The following is an 18,426-nucleotide window of genomic DNA, read 5'->3' on the forward strand; positions in this document are numbered from 1 at the left end:
TAGAGAAGGAAAAAAATATTTTGAAATGTAAATGTTTAATAGTAAATTTCATTTATTAACACTTTGGCACTGCTTTTCCTTGGTGATCGATACTTCTGTCTAAAACAAGCGGCAAACTCCGGTCTCAAACGATGAAGCCAATGCGGAAGTGATATAAACTGCAATACATCGAAAATCCGCTTGAGGCTGGCTGCAGAAACACCGGAAACCACATAGATATGAATGGGAAAAAGACGATCTTTGCAGCATTAATAAACATGTTTACAGCCTGGTTCAAAAAACGGCTTGGCCCTACAACGCTAATCTCTCTAATGGCATACACTGTACGGGGGGTGAATTTTTTTCTAACGTGACGGTTAAGAAGATATTAAGATTATGAGTTTTGCCCAAATAAGGACATAACTGACGTGACTCCCGGTCGGGAACACACAGCCATTGGCTAAGAGACTCACACTACGTCACACTCTGCCTAGTTGAGTTCCGCATTACCAATATGGCTGCCGCCGTCGATTTGCTTCAAAACAGCTCTCAGGAACAGATGGGTGACGTCACGGATACTACGTCCATATTTTTTACAGTCTATGGTCTAAAAAGACAACTATCTAACGCCACTACGGTACTTTCCATGCATTCACGTGCTCATATGATGCTTGGACTTCCCAAATTCCAATGTCGTAGTGGCGTGTTACCTAGCTTTGAGTCACAATGGCGAAACAACATTTAGTAAGTAGAATGAAGATGTAATGTATTTTCATTTCATGAGTAAACTAGGTAACTCTATTACATTTGATAGATACAGCCTTATGAAACATTACGAATGGTCAAAACGTTCATTTTCAAGATGGATTAAAAAAAAATAAAAGAATAATCAAAATGATTTGTCCATAAAACCGACGTTTATTTTATTTAAGTTATGTCTGAGTAAGTCATCCCCTGTCAGTGTCTATGGTCAGTGTTCCCAAACGCGGCGGACTGTCTTCACACTGTCAAAGTTTAGAACTGTTTTTTTCCGATTTTTTTACATGACTTGAACGCATGCTTATTTACTGATCTCCACACTAGCAGTTTGCGAGGAGCGCGTGGACGCCTCGGAGTGGGGCGGTCTTTGAAAACTTTTCAGGAAGCTGTTTGATAAAAACGAAACTGTCAACTTTGACAGAAAGATCGTCTCGCAGTTGGTTCTTTAGTTGTTCCACCGGCACTTTTAGGTGAAAAAATGCAGAGCAGTGCTTACGGGGCTTCGTTGGCTGGCGGTGCTTTTGACTTAGAGAACTTTATAAAGCAGCCACAGACCATTCTGCGCTGTTTGAGCTGGGTGAGTGAGGACACGGAAACGATCAAGCTAGCAGCTGTCACATCACAAGTTGTATTTATGTTAACAGATGTGGGTCGATACAAATCTGTCAGTGATCGAATTTGTTACTTCTATGAGCTGATAATACTGGACATGAAGTTAGAGTTGGATTGAAATCTAATATAAATGTTTTATAAGTGAAAATTTGATGCAGTTTTCTGAGCTAACGATCGCTAGCATGTTCAGTGCTGTGTCACACTACCTTCCCTACAACTTTACACTAATTTCTCTTTACTGGATTAATTCAAGCATCACATAGTATATACATATTTCATCTTGATTGTTTTCTGTGTGGGAAAGTGTATACATTATTTTTTTCTCACGTTAGCTGTTGTTCTGTTCTTGTTTGCACACTTCTGTGTACTTAATCAAGACCATGTTGCTGCTGTGTAGAATGCTTAGTCATGTATACACGACAGTTGCAACATTAATATTTAACTGTATTCCTTTGCAAAGTAGCTACAAAGGTTGTTTCCCTTATCTCCTCTTTCCTTTCCCGAACATCTTAGGATCTCAGTGAGTGAGTGGGATTATGAGGCACTGAAAGAGTCAAAAATATAATCTATAAAACCCACATCTATTTTATAAAGCAACAGGAAACCAGAGCAGAAATGCAATGATGGATAAAAGAAGGATATACAGTAGTAATTAACTGCTGTATTCTACATTGATTAACTGTTAAGTCCTTGAAAAGTCAAAGCAATAAAAACAAGTTCTGACAATGCATGGAAACACGTTTTACTTTGTGAAATGAAGCACCAAGAACCACATTCTATCAAGTTCAGTAGTGTCATCCATAAAAAAGCAGCACACCAATCATGTGAGATCTATAATTTACCAAGCCAGTGCCTTCAAGTCACGGTCATATGTAGTCAGGAACACAAGGTATGTCTCGTCTTTAGGCCACACTCTGTGTTTGAATGGATTATGTATTTCACATTTATATATATATATGATTTTATGTAGATTAGATATCCTCTTAAAGTGAAAGCATTCTTGTGATGTGAATCATGTGATCAGAATCATGTGCCCCCACATGGCCTCTTGACTTAAAGCATGCATTTTTCACCTCCTCCCTCCTTGGCATTAACCCCTGTGTGTCCCTTCTTTGCAGTTGTTCTCCATTGTGGTCTTTGCAACCATCACGGCAGAAGGCTACGTTAATCCAGTCACCAAGGAAGAAACCAAATGCATGTTCAATGAGAATGACAGCGCCTGCAGCTACGGTGTGGGAATCGGAATCTTGGCATTCTTGGCGTGTGTTGTCTTCCTTGTACTGGATGCCTACCTCCCACAAATCAGCAATGCCAAAGAGAGAAAATATATCGTCACAGGAGATTTAGTCTTCTCAGGTGAGAGTCGGTTTACACTGTAGATTGCTTTTAATAGAATAAAGGAACTGTGTCCAAAAAGAGGAACTACATTCTTGCATACTGCATACTTAACCTTAATCCTGATTATTTTCTTTTCTGTTTTAAATGTATTTATAAAACAGCTGTTTGGACTTTACTGTGGTTCATCTGCTTCTGTTACCTGGCCAACCAGTGGTCCAAAACCACTAACCCGTCTGTCCCTGGAGATGCTGCGCGGGCTGTCGTTGCCTTCTCCTTCTTCTCAATTATCACCTGGGTGAGACTCTCACCACTATGAGAATTTGACTAACAAAACCGTATAATGATACAGAATCTTGCACAGTGTGTCCACTAAAAAAAGCACCACTCACTTTTTTTCTCTCCAAAGGCGCTCTTGACCTACTTTGGGATTGGAAGGTATCGCCAGGGTGTAGATGAGTTTAACCAGGACTACAGAGACCCCGCAAATGACCACTCCTCCCCGTTCCCGCCTGCTCCGTACGCCAGCAGCAGCAGCGGCCCTTCAGGCTACCAGCAGTCTCCTTTCTCCAACAGCCAGGAGCAACCAGGGGAGTACCAGCCTCCAACTTATTGATGGACTAAGATTCACACTCTCGAATCTACCAGGGGATTTTTAAATGAATATGTGTGCCAATGGTTTAATTTACAACTTGGACTGCTCCCTGCACTCCTAGTTCGTCCTGCAGAACGTGTTTTGGGTGCACTGATGTGTTTTTTGAGTTCATTTCAATGTTGGAAGTTGTTTGATGGGTGTTGGCTGTGTCACTCACACACGGCAGACTTAAGTCAGTCATATTTTTTGTTCGGAAAACTTCCTGGTAAGAGTGAGGACTGTGCCAACTTTCTCTTTGCACCAAACAATGTTGTTTTTTCAGTTCTCCTTTTTGTTTAATGTGTGAGTGCAGTTTGATATTTTTAATTCAGTTTACTCAAGAAATCAGCTTTAAAATACTTTATTGGGATATACATTGTGAATATATGTTACTGTTTCGAACATGTAGATATGTTTTCATAACCGTCAGATTGCAGCTCAATAACACTGATGTTCATCGGGTATTGTTAACTGACCACGAAAGAAACCCATTATTATTTAACCAATGGGTGCATTGAGAATAATCCCTTTGAAACTACTGTAATGCAATGCGTTTCCTTTTTAATAATCAACCACTGAAAAAAGCTTTTATGCACTGAAAAAAAACAACATAATTTCTTTTAGCCTTTTTTCTGCCAATATCTGATCCAAGATAGTCGATTTTATTCTTTTAAAGTAAACTTGCTACAGTTTTGTTTATTTTAAAGAATGTTTTGTTTTAAGGGAGCCAAACTTAATTGTACAAGCTATCTCTGTTGTAGTTGAATGTGCCTTTCATGAGTGCAGTTAACAGTTGTCATTTTTATTGGGAATATCCAGTTCAGCCAAGGATTTACTTCAAGAATTCGGTGATATAGGGGTTAAATAGTATATTTATTATTTTGACAATCAAACCTTATTTCTTTTCTGTAACTGTCTCTGCTCACTTTTTCTCACCTTTATCACACTGTTGATGTGCCTTGTACACGTGTTGCAGTTTCACTGTCGTACTCAGTGGCTTTACACTTGTTTCACATGTAAGTGCCTTGTACAGTACTCTGTATTACACATGGTTTGCCAAATAAAAGTCTTTTTTTTTCATTTTGAACCTCTTGAGTCAGACTATGATTTCCATCCTCTTGTAAAGACAAAGCCGGACTTGGTGCAGGGCGGTGCTCTTTTGGCAAATATTTGAATAGTGATTGTGCTGATGAACTGCACTGTGATGGCGGAAAGACGCTCAGATATTAGCATATAGTTTACACAAGAGCTAGACAAAGATTTCCTATTACGACAAAGTTGTGTTAGAAGTGTTATTTTAAGACAAGTATGTCATGTCCCTTTTTGATTTTATATCAAGGGTTGTGTGCCAAATTATACCTCTACATTTTTTTCTCAAGATTTGTTTTTTATTGGCAAAATGCAAACTTTACAATACAGGTCCATTATTTCAAACGTTTTTTCCATGTTTTACACAGTCATATGAATGCATATATATACACATAGAAAAAAAGCAAAATTTATAATATATACGTATACAAATTGAAATAATAACTATATATATATTGTATATACATACATACATACATGTAAAAATAAAATGGATATAAAAGATAATAATATTAAATAAAATAATTGTATTTATGTGCTTCTAATAAGTAAACAGGTAAATAGCTGAATAAAGCAATGAATATTACAATAATTAAATTAAGGGTAATAATAGTAATAAAAATAAAGGTTAAATGTATCTTCGAAGTGATGATTAAAGAATCATGAAGAGAAAAAAAATAAAAATAAACCTCTAGAATTGACACGTATTGGGGAAGGTTTACATAACTTGGACATAAAAAAAGCTTCCATAGTTCTAGTTTTGTGCTAGTGGACATGCTTTTTATTAGTTTCTTATCACACCACTAAAATGTTTTGTAACTGTAATCTTAAAATTAATGACAAAAACCATCAAAAACTGTTGAAAGACTTTTATTCTTTATTAATTTTATTTTACAGAGTAACTTGTCTTATTCGTACTACTGAAGAGGTACTCTACACCTTTAACATGAAGTTCTATAATGAATCCACATGAGAATAAATCCTTATGCGTTTTAGTTCAGGGGTTCCCAAAGTTTGGGTCAGGACCCTTTGGGGGGGGGGGGGGGGGGGGGGGGGGGGGGGGGGGCGCAAGACGTCTTCCAGTTTTTTTGCTTTTTTGTAATAATTTAAACTAGCTTATTTTACCCATTATAAGATAAGATAAGATAAGATAAGATAAGATAAGATAAGATAGTCCTTTACTCGTCCCACAATGGGGAAATTCAAGTGTCACAGTAACAATGTAGACAGTGCAATACATATATATATATATATATATATATATATATATATATATATATATATATATACATATATACATATATGAATGTCTCCAATGCTTTTAATGTTTTAATGTAAAGCACATTGAGTTGCCCTCGCGTCTGAAATGCGCTCTACAAATAAAGCTGCCTTGCCTTGCCTTGCCTTGCCTTGCAAATAAGTAAGTTTCATTAGTTTTCTGCCTTTCTTTGTTGCCAGGTGACTCCTAAAGTTAGGGTTAGCTAAAAGCTGATTAACAAAAGGAGCAGTAGCAGCAGGTTAATATATAGCAGCACAGGAAACACAGCCACATGTGCATGGAGGTAAACTAAATTTGAAGCAACATTTAACCACTTTCAGGGACAGTGGGGGTTTACAAGTCTTTGGCACCTATATTTTGGGGGGTCGCGGGCTGAAAAGTTTGTGAATCCCTGTTTTAGTTGACACAGTCGTGTTCTAGTTTGAAATTTCCGACCGCACTTGAAGACACCGCTTGACAAACCCTCTCGTATCCAGAGCGCTACACGTCACGTTGCTGTCGTCATCAGTACATACAGGAAGTAATGATCCGCTGTGTGGTCAACGGAGAACGGAGGAAAAAAGAGCCGAAGAGAGAAGCGACACAACAATGTCATCTGTGCTCCAACCAGCTGCGGACTGAGAGCTGAAGATCTAACTCCTGTGGTGAGTAAGAAGCAAAACACGAAAGGCCGTGAGGTCAAACACGTTTCTGAACGCAGCGGTTTGTGATGGCATCCGTGTTAACCTCTGCGCTGCTGGCAGGAAAAGAACAAGGGCTAACACATACAAATGACATGTAGGTTATGTGTATGAAGGATACCTTGAATAGACATCTCCACCGAAGTAACTCCTTAAACAACCAGTTTATTATAATGATCATAGTTAGTGAAGCTGGTAAAGCTTAGAGCTAAGGTGCTCATTGGAATAATACAGCTGTTATAGCAAGTTGGAAGTGTAACCGAGGTCTGCAACTTTGAGAAATACTAAATATCCCAATTGTATAAGCACAAATTGCTCAGCATGTTCTCATGTATCATACCCACTCAAGTCAGCTTGCAAGTGTCATGCACATCTGTTCGGGACCCTTAGACCAGAAGTTTAGGAATCTGCCTTACAGCAATAAGTGAACTATTTATGGGCCTCACACTCGCTGTCTGCCTCCTTCATGGGTCTTCTTTGAAACTCACCTCCCCAGATGTCATCCTTTGTTGGGACACTGCAGTTCAGCAACCTTGGAGCAGGGGATCTACCATTTTGACGTATTCGTACATCATTAGAGTAGTTTGTTGATCAAAGGCTGTGTTTCTTAACTGAACATAACTTGGCAACAGTCTGTTGCAAACAATAAACACAAACAATGTGTTTAATTGATTAACAATCTAAAATGCCTGAACATACAGTATTGAGGTAGAAGTGCTAAATGTGACCCTGAACTCACAATGAGCTTTCTTTATATCATCTGTATTAATAATCATTTGTCTTGGAATAATGGTTGTGCAATCAAATCAATTATGTCATGTTATGGAAATTTTGGTTGCCATTTTACACTTAGTTATTGATCAAAATATGCCATTCATTAGTTATGTGTCTGCAGACAACAACTGAATCTGTTTTAATATTTTCAATATGGACATATAAGAAAACTTTTGTTACAGAACTTAAAAGCAGAAAACAGGGGCACCAGTTGGCCAAGCGGTTTAGCGCCTACCCCCTTAGTTCAGCAGGATGTGGAGTGGGCAGCATATGCCATTGCAGCTATCCCCTTCAGTGGTACGCCACCATATACATTTTTTGTCTTTGCAATGTTAGTGCTGCCTAGTAAGGTAAATGGACTGTGTTCATGTTGGGCTTTCTCTAGTCCTCTGACCATACAAAGTTCTTTACACCACATGTCACATTTATCCGTTCACACCACACTGATGGCAGAGGCTGCTATGTAAAGAGCCCATCAGTATTAAGTAATCCCATTCACACACACCGATCAATCAATCAGACATTATTGTGTGACATTGTAACACAAAGTGCTATACATAAAAACAACTTAAAATAGAATAAATAAAAAGACCCCCCCATCCTAATCCCGACCCCGACCCCAGCCCTGACCCTGACACCAAACCCACCCCACAATCCTAAGGTTAAGAAAACAGTATGCAATATTATAATTATAATTATAATTATAATAATAATAATAATTATTATTATTATTATTATTATTATTATTATTATTATTATTATTATTAATAATAATAATAATAATATTAATAATAATAATGATAATAATAATAATAATAATAATAATAATAATAATAAGGACACTTCAGCATGTGGACAGCAGGACAGATTGAGAGACAACCAACTCTACCACAGCCATCCCACAGCGTGTATATGATAGCTATCTGTCAGCAATTACTCTGACTGGCTATGGTGGCTAGGCTAAGAGTGTAAGGCTAAGGCGAAATTACTTTCACATCATCATGGAGGTATGAAACAACCATGCTTTAAACACACCATGAAACACAGACAAGAGAAATGTTCCTTTATTCACATGCTGCTGATCTATACCTGCATATGGCTTGGCATGCCAGCAGCCACTTTTTGAAGTAGGTGTTGCTGAAATGATACACAGGCTGATTGAGAAATGGTGTACTTACTCAGTTTGTCCAGCAGAGTGTGCTCAGACTCCATCATTTACGATCCTCTCAGCACTGTCTGCTATGGTGGCCCTGAAGTTCAAATCACAACGGCAAATCAGAAAACATTAGGGCAAATCGGAAAACACTACGACAAATCAGAAAACACTACGGCAAATCAGAAAACACTACGACAAATCAGAAAACACTACGGCAAATCAGAAAACACTACGGCAATTCCCTTGGGGGACATGACTCTTCGCTGATTGGACTGGTCTTTCCTTTGACCCAGAAGGACATGGTTTACATGTTTTCCAAATATGAGTGCCGACAGCGACAACATGCATGCTGCTATTACAGTATAAAACACATTTCTTGACAACCACCACGCTTTTCTCAACACTATAAGCACTAAACCCAGTATTCTTTAATAGCAGAATGTATGTTGTCGCTGGCGGCACTCATTTTTGGAAAACATGTAAACCATGTCCTTCCGGGTCAAAGGATAGACCAGTCGAATCAGCAACGAGTCATGTCCCCCAAGGGTACCTACTTCTTCCGGTTTGGTTAATGTCGTAGTGTTTTCTGATTTGTCGTTGTGTTTTCTAATTTGCCGTAGTTAATTTTAATTTATAAACCATTAATAAATATGATAATTACATAACCATTCAAAGATCTTTATTAAATTGACGTAACAACCCTAAATAAAAAGATTGTACTGTATTAGTCCCTGATTAGCCATATTATTTACAATGGTGTTATGCAACATTAGATATCAAATACAGAACTAACTTGGACTAGGCTTCAAGTCAGTCAATGTGAGATAGCACACTTCTAATGTTATGTTATGTTATCAACAATATCCCTTTAACTCATATTTTGTGTCCCAGTTTCTCAGAACTTGAGCATCAAAAAGAGTTCCATCAGTCTCAGGTCATATGGGAGTTTTGCTTCCTGTACAGTAGCTTACCTGTTTGTGTTGCAGCCCCTCTGCTGTTGTAATCAGACTGATCTCTGGCCACAGTCCAGTCAAAGCACTCACATTACATCACAGAAACACCCCCAGTATACAAACTCTTGAATTGACCGCATGTTTGTTCTTAAACATCCACTCAGCCTGCAGCATTTTCTGCTTTTCCTGGAGTTCTTGTGCAGGTGATAAAAGCTCCCCTCACCTGTTGTACCTGCGTGTTCAAAGGTTGCTCGAGTGAGTGAAAGCTGAATGAATGGCCTGCGAGGTTTGACCCTTTGGACTGGATGATAATCTTCCAAGTGTAGTTAGAGTTCATTGTAACAACCCTTAGTCATGGTAACACTGCAACTAATGTTTGATCAGAAAGGACATAAAGAGCTTGGGGGTGACTGTGCAGGTCGACTTTGAGGATAGAGCGGTAAAATTAATGCCACAAAATCTGAATCCTGGCAGGAGGAGACGAAGGGGTAAGCCTGTTCAGTTACTTTATGCATTTAGAATGTGTTGTAGGAAAAAAAAACACCTTTTTAACTTGTTATTCTAAGCAGGTTCTTGGTGCAATTTCAGAGAGAGTAGATCTCATCATTACGACCCTGATGTTACTGCAATAATGGACTGCTGTTTGGCTCCAGGCCCTCTTATAAAAGGGTCTTTGAGCTCCTCTCTCATAGAAATGCAGCCAGGTTTAGCCTGCGGGGTGCGGAGCTCCTGAGGCCGAGTTTAAAGGTCCCCCCTTGGAATGTGGTTATGAGAAGATTGCAGTTTTTAAGCCAAAGAGTCTGGTGGTGGTGGTGGGCTACCTACTAGTGTAGAAACAGCAGTCAGATAAGGCTCCTTCAGATGATAGAGCAGACACCACTATATGAACACAGTTTCCAGTGTTCGGAATATGACTTCTCTTTGAAACTGTATGATTAAACTCTGAATTATGAGCTTGTTAAAATGTTTGCGGTGTCCACGTCTCAGGTACTGAATGTGAATATCTGCAGCACTTTTGTTACAACTCTTAAAAAACAGCAGGAAAACCCAATTCCATTCCATTGTGTGTTAATTTTCTGTTTTACACAATTTAACCAAGCGGCAACCTCCGGTCTCAAAATATGAAGCCCATTCTTTAAACTGGAGTTCATTGAGTGTCAGCTGCAGAAACACCAGAAACCACATACACACCAATTCATAGAAGACGATCTTTGCAGCATTAATAAACATGTTTACAGCCTGGTACAAAAAACGGCTTCAGTCTGAAGAGCTCATTTCTATAATGGCACACAATATACAGGCACAGTTCAGATGATGTTTAGATTACGAGTTTTGCCCATATAAGGACATGACCGACTTCACTGACAGGCGGAAACACTGTAGCTGTCCGCTAGAAGGCTCAAAGCCTGCCGCTTTACCTCAAACTAGCTCGACAGCGGTTAGGTTGAGTTCAGCATTTTCAATACGGCTCCCACCGACGATTGGCTTCAGAAGAGATGGGTGACGCCACGGACACTAAATCCATGAATTGTACAGTCTATGCATTCAACTCATTCTTCATTTTTACAGTTAAAATTTAATTTATTTGCTTAATCAAATCCTAGTTGCAACATATTCTCACACGTCACGTAACCTTCTTTAAAATATAACTTTAATTACCAGGGTTACAAAGTTGCCCGAAATAAATACAGAAAGATGAAAAGCAGATGAGACAACACAGAAAAAAATATTTAAAATAAAGCTGGTAAAAATCAGATAAAATAACTGATATTAATTAAATATTTGTCTTGATATGATGACTAGATCCAAAATAGTGGCACATGTCCTTCACAGTTTTTCAGACTCAAAATGAGCAATTTTAATTCATTTTTGTTCTTCATAGACTGTAAAGCATGGATTTAACAACACCTATCCCAAGTGTTGGAGCCATGAGGGATTCAAGTGTTTGTATTTTATTATTTTGAGGTTTAGGGTAGGATATTGTTTGTATACTTTTTGTGGTGTTATTTTTTATGTTTGTTTACGATATGGTTTATTGTGGTATCAGTTAATTTACGGGTCATGTGTTAGGGGCGGGGATATTGAGTTCATTTAGGCCACCTGTGTTCTTTTGTTTTGCAGGTAGAGAGAGGGGATGAGCTGGGTCTCCGTACTTATTGTTGACTGCTATTTACACTATTTACTTTATCGCTTAGTTTACGCTTATTTTCGCTATTTTCTGTTTGTGCACTTTGTCATGAGTTGATTATCCTTTTTCGTTAATAAAGGTTAAACTTGCTTTTTTGTGCAATAGTGATTTTTGCTTTGCTTTCCGACAATAACTCGGCCCAGCGTCAGCCTCTCAGTGGCTTTTGGCTCTTTGTAGTTGCTACACCAAGTGAGGCCAGAAGTCTAGGTTTTAAACCACGCCTCTACCATTATAACACATCATGCAACATGGGTCAAACTAGAAAATTCAAATACATGTCAAATACATTTTTCACAAACATGCTTTCTGTTGGAGCAACTCGCTCTTATCATGCAGATTTATTTATTTATATTTACTGACAAACGAGGTTCCTTCAGTGTTCTGGATCAGATTATCAGAGTAGAGGAGGAACAGCGAGAGAACACGTAACAAACACTAACACATGAGCCCATGGCTGTGAATGTCTGCTTCAAATCAGACTGTAGACTCAGAGAGAGCTTAAATGTTTTCTTGCTAAGTTGAATTGAAGTCAGTCCCATGTCTCCACCAACCAGATCACTTCTACGCATGCCTCGGCTCCACCAGCACAATATGTCAGTGCACACTGAGTAGGTATCCTGGCTACATATCTCTCAATAGGAGGAGCACAGAGGCGTGGTGTCCAAAAAGTCAAGAAACACTGTAAATCTGCTCTTGAGAGGCTAGTAACATCAAATATTTTATTAGTTTGAAATGAAAATGAATAAAATAATTACCTTAAGAATGTAAGTGCTAATGTCAGATAGCCTTGCCATTAATTTTGATGATGATTAGCCTGTTAATTTTCATATGATCAAATTATTACTTCTTGCTCTTTAAAATAATAATAAAAAGAAATGTGTCTCAATAGAAATCTTTATATAACTTTTTTAAATATAAATAAAGGCTTCAGAGATTTTATATTCCACAAGACACAAATCAGGGAAAGCTTGAATTGCACCATTTTTTTCTTGATGAGTGACTTGAAAAACTCTCTTCTTGTGGTTTGTTGAGATGTTTGGTGACTCTTCTGGTGATCAGTTAGTCTTTTGCAGCATTGTTGTGATAAATGTAAAGCATTCCTTGTGAAAGTGGCATGCTGTCCACCAACTGGCTGGTTGTGTATTTCCTGATTTACCTGCTCACAGCCACTGTGTCATTAGTATCACTGAGTGAGCTCCTCCCGTTTTCCACGTGGACAAAGCTCAACGCTAGTTATTTGATATTCATCCAACCAAGGGCTGGGCCACTCCTTGCTCCTTGTCATGTTTGATTCAGGGGGCATACACTCACCTGTGTGAGCTCTGAGCTGAATTTGAAAGGATATTTGGAGGATGTGTTGAATGAATGATCAACCTGCCATCCACACTGAGGACCTGAGTCAGCGTAGAGTATGTGAGTAGAAAGAGATTGACATTTGGGGCTATCATGTTATAATGTCAGAGTAATGTCTGTAAGAATCTTGATTGGCTATTTTTTCTTGACAGCTTTTTTGTTTACCAACTGAAACTGTATGGTTTTGAACTGTACACTTTATGTAACAGGTTTATTTCCATTAAGGTTTCCACTTTCACAGTATTGATGCAAAGATCTGATCATAAGAACTGGAATATTAAAGTAAAAAGCTAGTAAAAAGCAATACTCAATTAAAGGGATTAAATGGAATAAGACAATAGTGAGTAATCAATCATTTAAAAAAGTAAAATTATGTAATTTAAAGCATGCACAATCCCAATTCCAAAAAATGTAGGAGGATATGCAAAGTATTGATTAAAGAAATATATTTTTCCCACCATCATGGATGCTTGTTTTTAAACTGTGTGCTTATACACACCAGGTGGACCCTCTCCTCTTCAGCGCAGAGGATGCAGTGTCCTTTCCAAAAAGAATGTCAAATTTTGATTTGCCACACCACAGGACAGTTTTTCCACCTCTCCTCAATCCATCTGAAATGGACACTGGCCCAGAGATGTCTCTGGCATTTCTGGAAATTATTAATTTATACTTTCTTCTTACAGTTTTAACCTGCATTTGTGGATGCAGCAATTAACTACGGACAATGGTAGTGACTTTGAGCCCATGCAGTGATTTCTCCTAGAGAGTCATGTCTGTTTTCAGTGCAGTGCTGCATGAGGGCATTAAGATCATAGCCATCCAGTATTTGTTTCCAGCCTTGTCCCTTTTGTACAAAGATTTCTCCAAATCCTCTGAATAGTTGGGAGATGTTCCTCCAGGTGATTTTTTTGGAATTGCACCATTTTGCAAATGTGTTGTTGTCCCTGTCCCAACTTTTTTTTGGAAATGTGATAAAATGCAGATTTTCCAATAAAAAAATTAATTTTGAGTTTAAAATAAAAGATTACGATTATTTTCCAACAATCAAAATTTTGTTTTTATCAACATTTTATACAACATCCCAATTGTATTGGAATCAGGGTTGCAATAGGTGCCATAGTAGAGTGCAAGATGATGGTCTTTGCAGAATACTTAAAGTGTTTTTAACATTGTTGCTCTTACTGATGAAAAGTTGACTTCATTCAGAATAAATTCATCACTGTTCAGTTTCTACATGAGACTTTGGCTTTTCTTGGTCTACAGGTGAACTACAGGTCAACATAGATGAGGTTTTTTACTTTCTTTGTGACGGTCTGCTACTCTGACATGCATCGTTCAAGCACACATATTCACTGTCTGTGTCTTTGTTGTTTTCTCCTGTAGGTCAAGCCAGGCCTCCGTCCTCCATGCCTGCTACCCCAGGCTTCTCCCGACTGGAGCAGAATGAGTCGATGAATAATCTGCGTATTTCTGTAGGAGGCCTCCCTATGTTGGCTTCCATGGCCAACACCACTGACCCTCGATTCCGCCTTAAATGGAAGCCCATTGTGGTGGTGGCTGTCTCCCTGGCCTTACTTCTGCTGCTCTTCATGCACTTGAGCCCAGGCATGCATCCCCGTTCCTATGTCGCCCACAGCTGGAGATCAAGCCTCGGTGACTCTGAGCAGTATGAGTCCCATTACAACGACACCTACCCCCTCAGCCCGCCTGAGCGCACGCCGCAGGGCATGCGCTACCGCATCGGGGTCATCGCCGACCTGGACACAGACTCTCTGAGTGAAAAGAAACAGACGTGGTTCAGCTACATGCGGAGGGGGTACCTGCTGGTGTCCCAAAGCGGAGACAAAGTAGCAGTTGAATGGGACGCTGATAAGGTGGTGCTGGAGAGCCACCTGTCAGAGAAGGGCAGAGGTATGGAGCTGTCTGAGCTGGTGGTGTTCAATGGAAAGCTGTACAGTGTTGATGATAGAACGGGCGTCATCTACCACATTGACGGTGACAAGGCTGTGCCGTGGGTCATCTTAACTGACGGAGACGGCAGTGTTGCCAAAGGTGGGTACAACCACTCTCGTACAAGCAAGTTAAATTTTAATCTACTTCATCTTCTCAGCAACATTTCAGGTGGAGACATTGTGCTATTTACTGCATCCTTTTCACATCTCTATTTGTAACTTTCTTTTCTCAGAAACATTTTAACATAGCTTCTAAATGATACACAATTTGGCTTACGACACCATCCAGCAGACAGCTGGGGCAACTTGTTTACAGTTTCATCCAGAATAGATTGCCCCTCTGTTGTGGAATTTTCATAGTTTTATATATGTATGTTAGAACTTTGAACACTTACATCTTTCCAGTCTAATGTTGCGTTCACACCAGACATGAACGATTGTGCTATTCGCACTGATACAAACGTGAGAAAGTTTTGTGTTTACTCGTTCTATTCGCGCGAATAACTCGCTCAATTTGCATGTCAAAATCACGTGTACACGAGTGCCCAAGAAGCGAATTTTCGCGAGAGGGATGGGGGGGTTCCCACGCCACACCAGCCTGTTGTTATCCAACAAGGTTGAGCTCGCAGACATTGAACAGGGAAGCTGGTTATGCTAAAGAGGGCAGAGCTAACCTACTACTACTTATTGTCCAAATATGGGTATGTAACTTCAATGTCTTCTTTGGGGATAAATACCACGCCTGAAGGATTGTCTGGCAGAATTGACTTGGCACTGCCTTGCACTTACCAGTCTGTGTATTGTTATGTCATTTCTCCTTGATCAAATTCAACATGAACTATTTTTCAACGTAAGCCATCATTCTCCTGAGTGTTCTGTGTCCAGTTTATTGATGAATTCCACCACACCCTCTGAGATCATTTCAGATTGTGTAATGTAATTAACTTTTGAAAGTCTTAAAAGGGAAGTTCATATTGTTTCTAGAAAAGAAAACTCAGCTGAAAGTCTCATAAAGAGTATTTAAATGTGTGTTAGAAATCATGTTTGTTCATTCTCTAATCATCTAATAATTACTGACCAATATTTGATGGATGAATATTAATAATCAAATAATGTAAACATCAGTCACTTGGCTATTTTTATGCTTTATGAGTAAAGACTGAGGTCCTTTTTGCTGAATTTGAATCTCTTAAAGGCACTTTCCATCAGGATTTGGTATACAGTGTGAAATATGTCCGCAGCCATGTTCTACTTGAGTTTCCCATCCAGTTTAAGGAGGTTCTCAGTTTTGAACAAAGAAATGTAGAAGGGCGAAGTCAATGCTGCATATATTATGCAATACAGCACAGACTGACCTATTTCTCCTATTGACTGTATTTACCAAGGACACTGTACCCCAGCATGAAACAAGAAAACGTCTCTTTTTTTGATCAGTTCTTCTGACATGACTTTTGTTCATCTTCTTAGGTACGATTATTGAATTAAGGACTCTCACATTTTTCATGCTTTCTCCTGACAGGGTTCAAAGCTGAGTGGATGGCAGTGAAGGACAAGCACCTGTACGTCGGCGGTCTCGGCAAAGAGTGGACTACCACAGAGGGCGTGTTTGTCAACAACAATCCTGAATGGGTGAAAGTGATGGGCTACAGAGGGGACGTACAACATGAGAACTGGGTTCCCAGGTACAAATCTCTGAAGTCTGCTGCAGGGATTCAACCTCCAGGTAAGGACGGAAACCCAGCCTCACAATTGCTTCCAAAATGTTTGGTCTTAGTTACTCCTTACCCTAATTTTCTGGAAACCCTGCAGGTTACTTAATCCATGAGTCAGCTGCCTGGAGCGACACCCTGCAGCGCTGGTTCTTCCTCCCTCGTCGTGCCAGCAAGGAGCGTTATGAGGAGACAGCAGACGAACGACGGGGCACAAACCTTGTTCTCAGTTGTGCGCAAGATTTCATAGACATCATTGTAAGTCGAGTGGGTGAGCTTAACCCCACTCATGGTTTCTCCTCATTTAAATTTGTGCCCAACACTGACGACCAGATTGTCCTGGCTCTCAAGTCAGAGGAAGACGCTGGAAAGATTACCACGTACATCATGGCGTTTACACTAGATGGACGCATCCTTTTACCCGAAACCAAGATTGGGGACGTTAAATATGAGGGCTTGGAGTTCATATAAGTTAATGGACATGCTATTGAGGCAACTGCACTGTTGTTCCATTTTGTTTACAATGCAGTCACTGTTGAAGGTACTGTGCTCGCTGCTTCCTCCTTGAGAAACGACTCCAACCCTTACAGTATCGTCTTCAGTGTAAAGAAGAAGTATGAACTGAAACTGTCAAATAAGGTCCTGTTTTGGGGTTTTGAGGAACAAATGCCAGCAATATCTTGTGATGGATCATCTCCTTCTCAGGCTGAATGTGACTCTCAACAGCACTGTAGCCTTCTCTTGAAATGAATGTACAAAAAAAAAAGATTTATCAGACTGTGACTACTTTTTCCTAAAGCATTTTCATTTGCATACTGTACACTCTCAAAAGGTTAAAGGTTGTTCCCTCTCTGCTCCATGTGAAACAATCACTCTCTACACACCAGACATGTTCTACATTGGAATAACCTAAGGTCTGATTTTATTCTTCCTACAACTCAACACAAATTGAAGGACATTTTTGTGAATCAATCTGTGTGTAATGTTTTTGGTGCGATGGCTGAGTAAAACCTTGATTCTTATTCTATGAGTCTTGTTGCTTAATCCAAATGTGACTCTCTACACCATGTTCAAATTATTATGCAAGTTGCATTTTTGTGAATATTTTAAAAACTATGTCAACAGTCGTTTTCAAATTTGTCAAGAAGTCAGATAGTGAATATATTTCTTCAACTATGTGGTTGAAATTATGCTTTTCAAAGTGCGTTGGCTGTATTTTTAAACAAATGCAGATTCTGCAGAAATGAGCATGCCAAATTATTATGCAAGTTGGTGATAAGAGCATATAACTTGTCAAAATTAAAAACTGGGTACCATTTTAAAAATTCTATTGATTGAAAATAATAATATTTGGCCTGAACCAACTTGGCCTGCCTGCTTACCTGATCTCAACTTGTGGTCAATAAGATCATTTACAGTAATGGCAAGAATTACAGCCCAAAAGAGCATATTTGGAAAGCCATACAATGTGCAGCACACAGTGTCAGCAGAGAAGTCATCAGAAACTTCACTAAATCTGTTTACCAGTGACCTCTGACCCTCACAGAAAGAAAAGGAGGTTATATTGGACATTTGAGAAACACTTAAGATTTGAAATGTTTTAAAGGCTTAAACAATTTTATTTTGAATACAAATGTAAAGAAAACTGTTGTTTTTGTTGAAGTTTGAATACAGTTGTAGTAAATATTATTATTTTCAATCAATAGAGCGTTTAAAAAGGTGCCTAGTTTTTAATTTTCACAAGTTATATACTCTTATCACCAACTTGCATAATAATTTGTCACGCTCATTTCTGCAGATTCTGCATGTATTTAAAAATACAGCCGAAAAGCATAATTTTAACCACACAGTTGAAGAAATATATTCACTATCTAACTTCCTAATACATTTGAAAACGACTGTTAACATAGTTTTTAAAATATTCACAAACATGAAAAGCATAATAATTTGGAACACTTTCCGCAAACATGCTCT

The 18,426-nt window shown here is 38.9% G+C and overlaps 2 protein-coding genes across 2 annotated transcripts; both read left to right on the forward strand.

Annotated features, from left to right (window-relative positions):
- Positions 1 to 1,052: 1,052 nt before the first annotated feature.
- syngr2a (synaptogyrin 2a) lies at positions 1,053 to 4,406 on the forward strand. Its single transcript, XM_034711821.1, has 4 exons — positions 1,053 to 1,315; positions 2,469 to 2,706; positions 2,850 to 2,983; positions 3,095 to 4,406. The coding sequence occupies exons 1-4, from the start codon at positions 1,217 to 1,219 to the stop codon at positions 3,299 to 3,301; spliced, it is 678 nt and encodes a 225-aa protein (XP_034567712.1). The 5' UTR covers positions 1,053 to 1,216; the 3' UTR covers positions 3,302 to 4,406.
- Positions 4,407 to 6,101: 1,695 nt separating this feature from the next.
- cant1a (calcium activated nucleotidase 1a) lies at positions 6,102 to 17,474 on the forward strand. Its single transcript, XM_034712236.1, has 4 exons — positions 6,102 to 6,331; positions 14,175 to 14,843; positions 16,263 to 16,466; positions 16,553 to 17,474. The coding sequence occupies exons 2-4, from the start codon at positions 14,198 to 14,200 to the stop codon at positions 16,921 to 16,923; spliced, it is 1,221 nt and encodes a 406-aa protein (XP_034568127.1). The 5' UTR covers positions 6,102 to 6,331; positions 14,175 to 14,197; the 3' UTR covers positions 16,924 to 17,474.
- Positions 17,475 to 18,426: the final 952 nt, after the last annotated feature.

Source organism: Notolabrus celidotus, chromosome 20 (genome assembly GCF_009762535.1).
Source record: "Notolabrus celidotus isolate fNotCel1 chromosome 20, fNotCel1.pri, whole genome shotgun sequence".
In the NCBI taxonomy this organism is placed as follows: domain Eukaryota; kingdom Metazoa; phylum Chordata; class Actinopteri; order Labriformes; family Labridae; genus Notolabrus; species Notolabrus celidotus.

Coding starts and splice junctions, on each gene's coding strand:
- syngr2a (XM_034711821.1), top strand. CDS start 1,217: ATGCAGAGCAGTGCTTACGGGGCTTCGTTGGCTGGCGGTGCTTTTGAC. Junction 2,707..2,849: donor AGGAGATTTAGTCTTCTCAG/GTGAGAGTCGGT, acceptor TTTATAAAACAG/CTGTTTGGACTTTACTGTGG. Junction 2,984..3,094: donor TCTTCTCAATTATCACCTGG/GTGAGACTCTCA, acceptor TTCTCTCCAAAG/GCGCTCTTGACCTACTTTGG.
- cant1a (XM_034712236.1), top strand. CDS start 14,198: ATGCCTGCTACCCCAGGCTTCTCCCGACTGGAGCAGAATGAGTCGATG. Junction 14,844..16,262: donor AGACGGCAGTGTTGCCAAAG/GTGGGTACAACC, acceptor TTCTCCTGACAG/GGTTCAAAGCTGAGTGGATG. Junction 16,467..16,552: donor TGCAGGGATTCAACCTCCAG/GTAAGGACGGAA, acceptor GAAACCCTGCAG/GTTACTTAATCCATGAGTCA.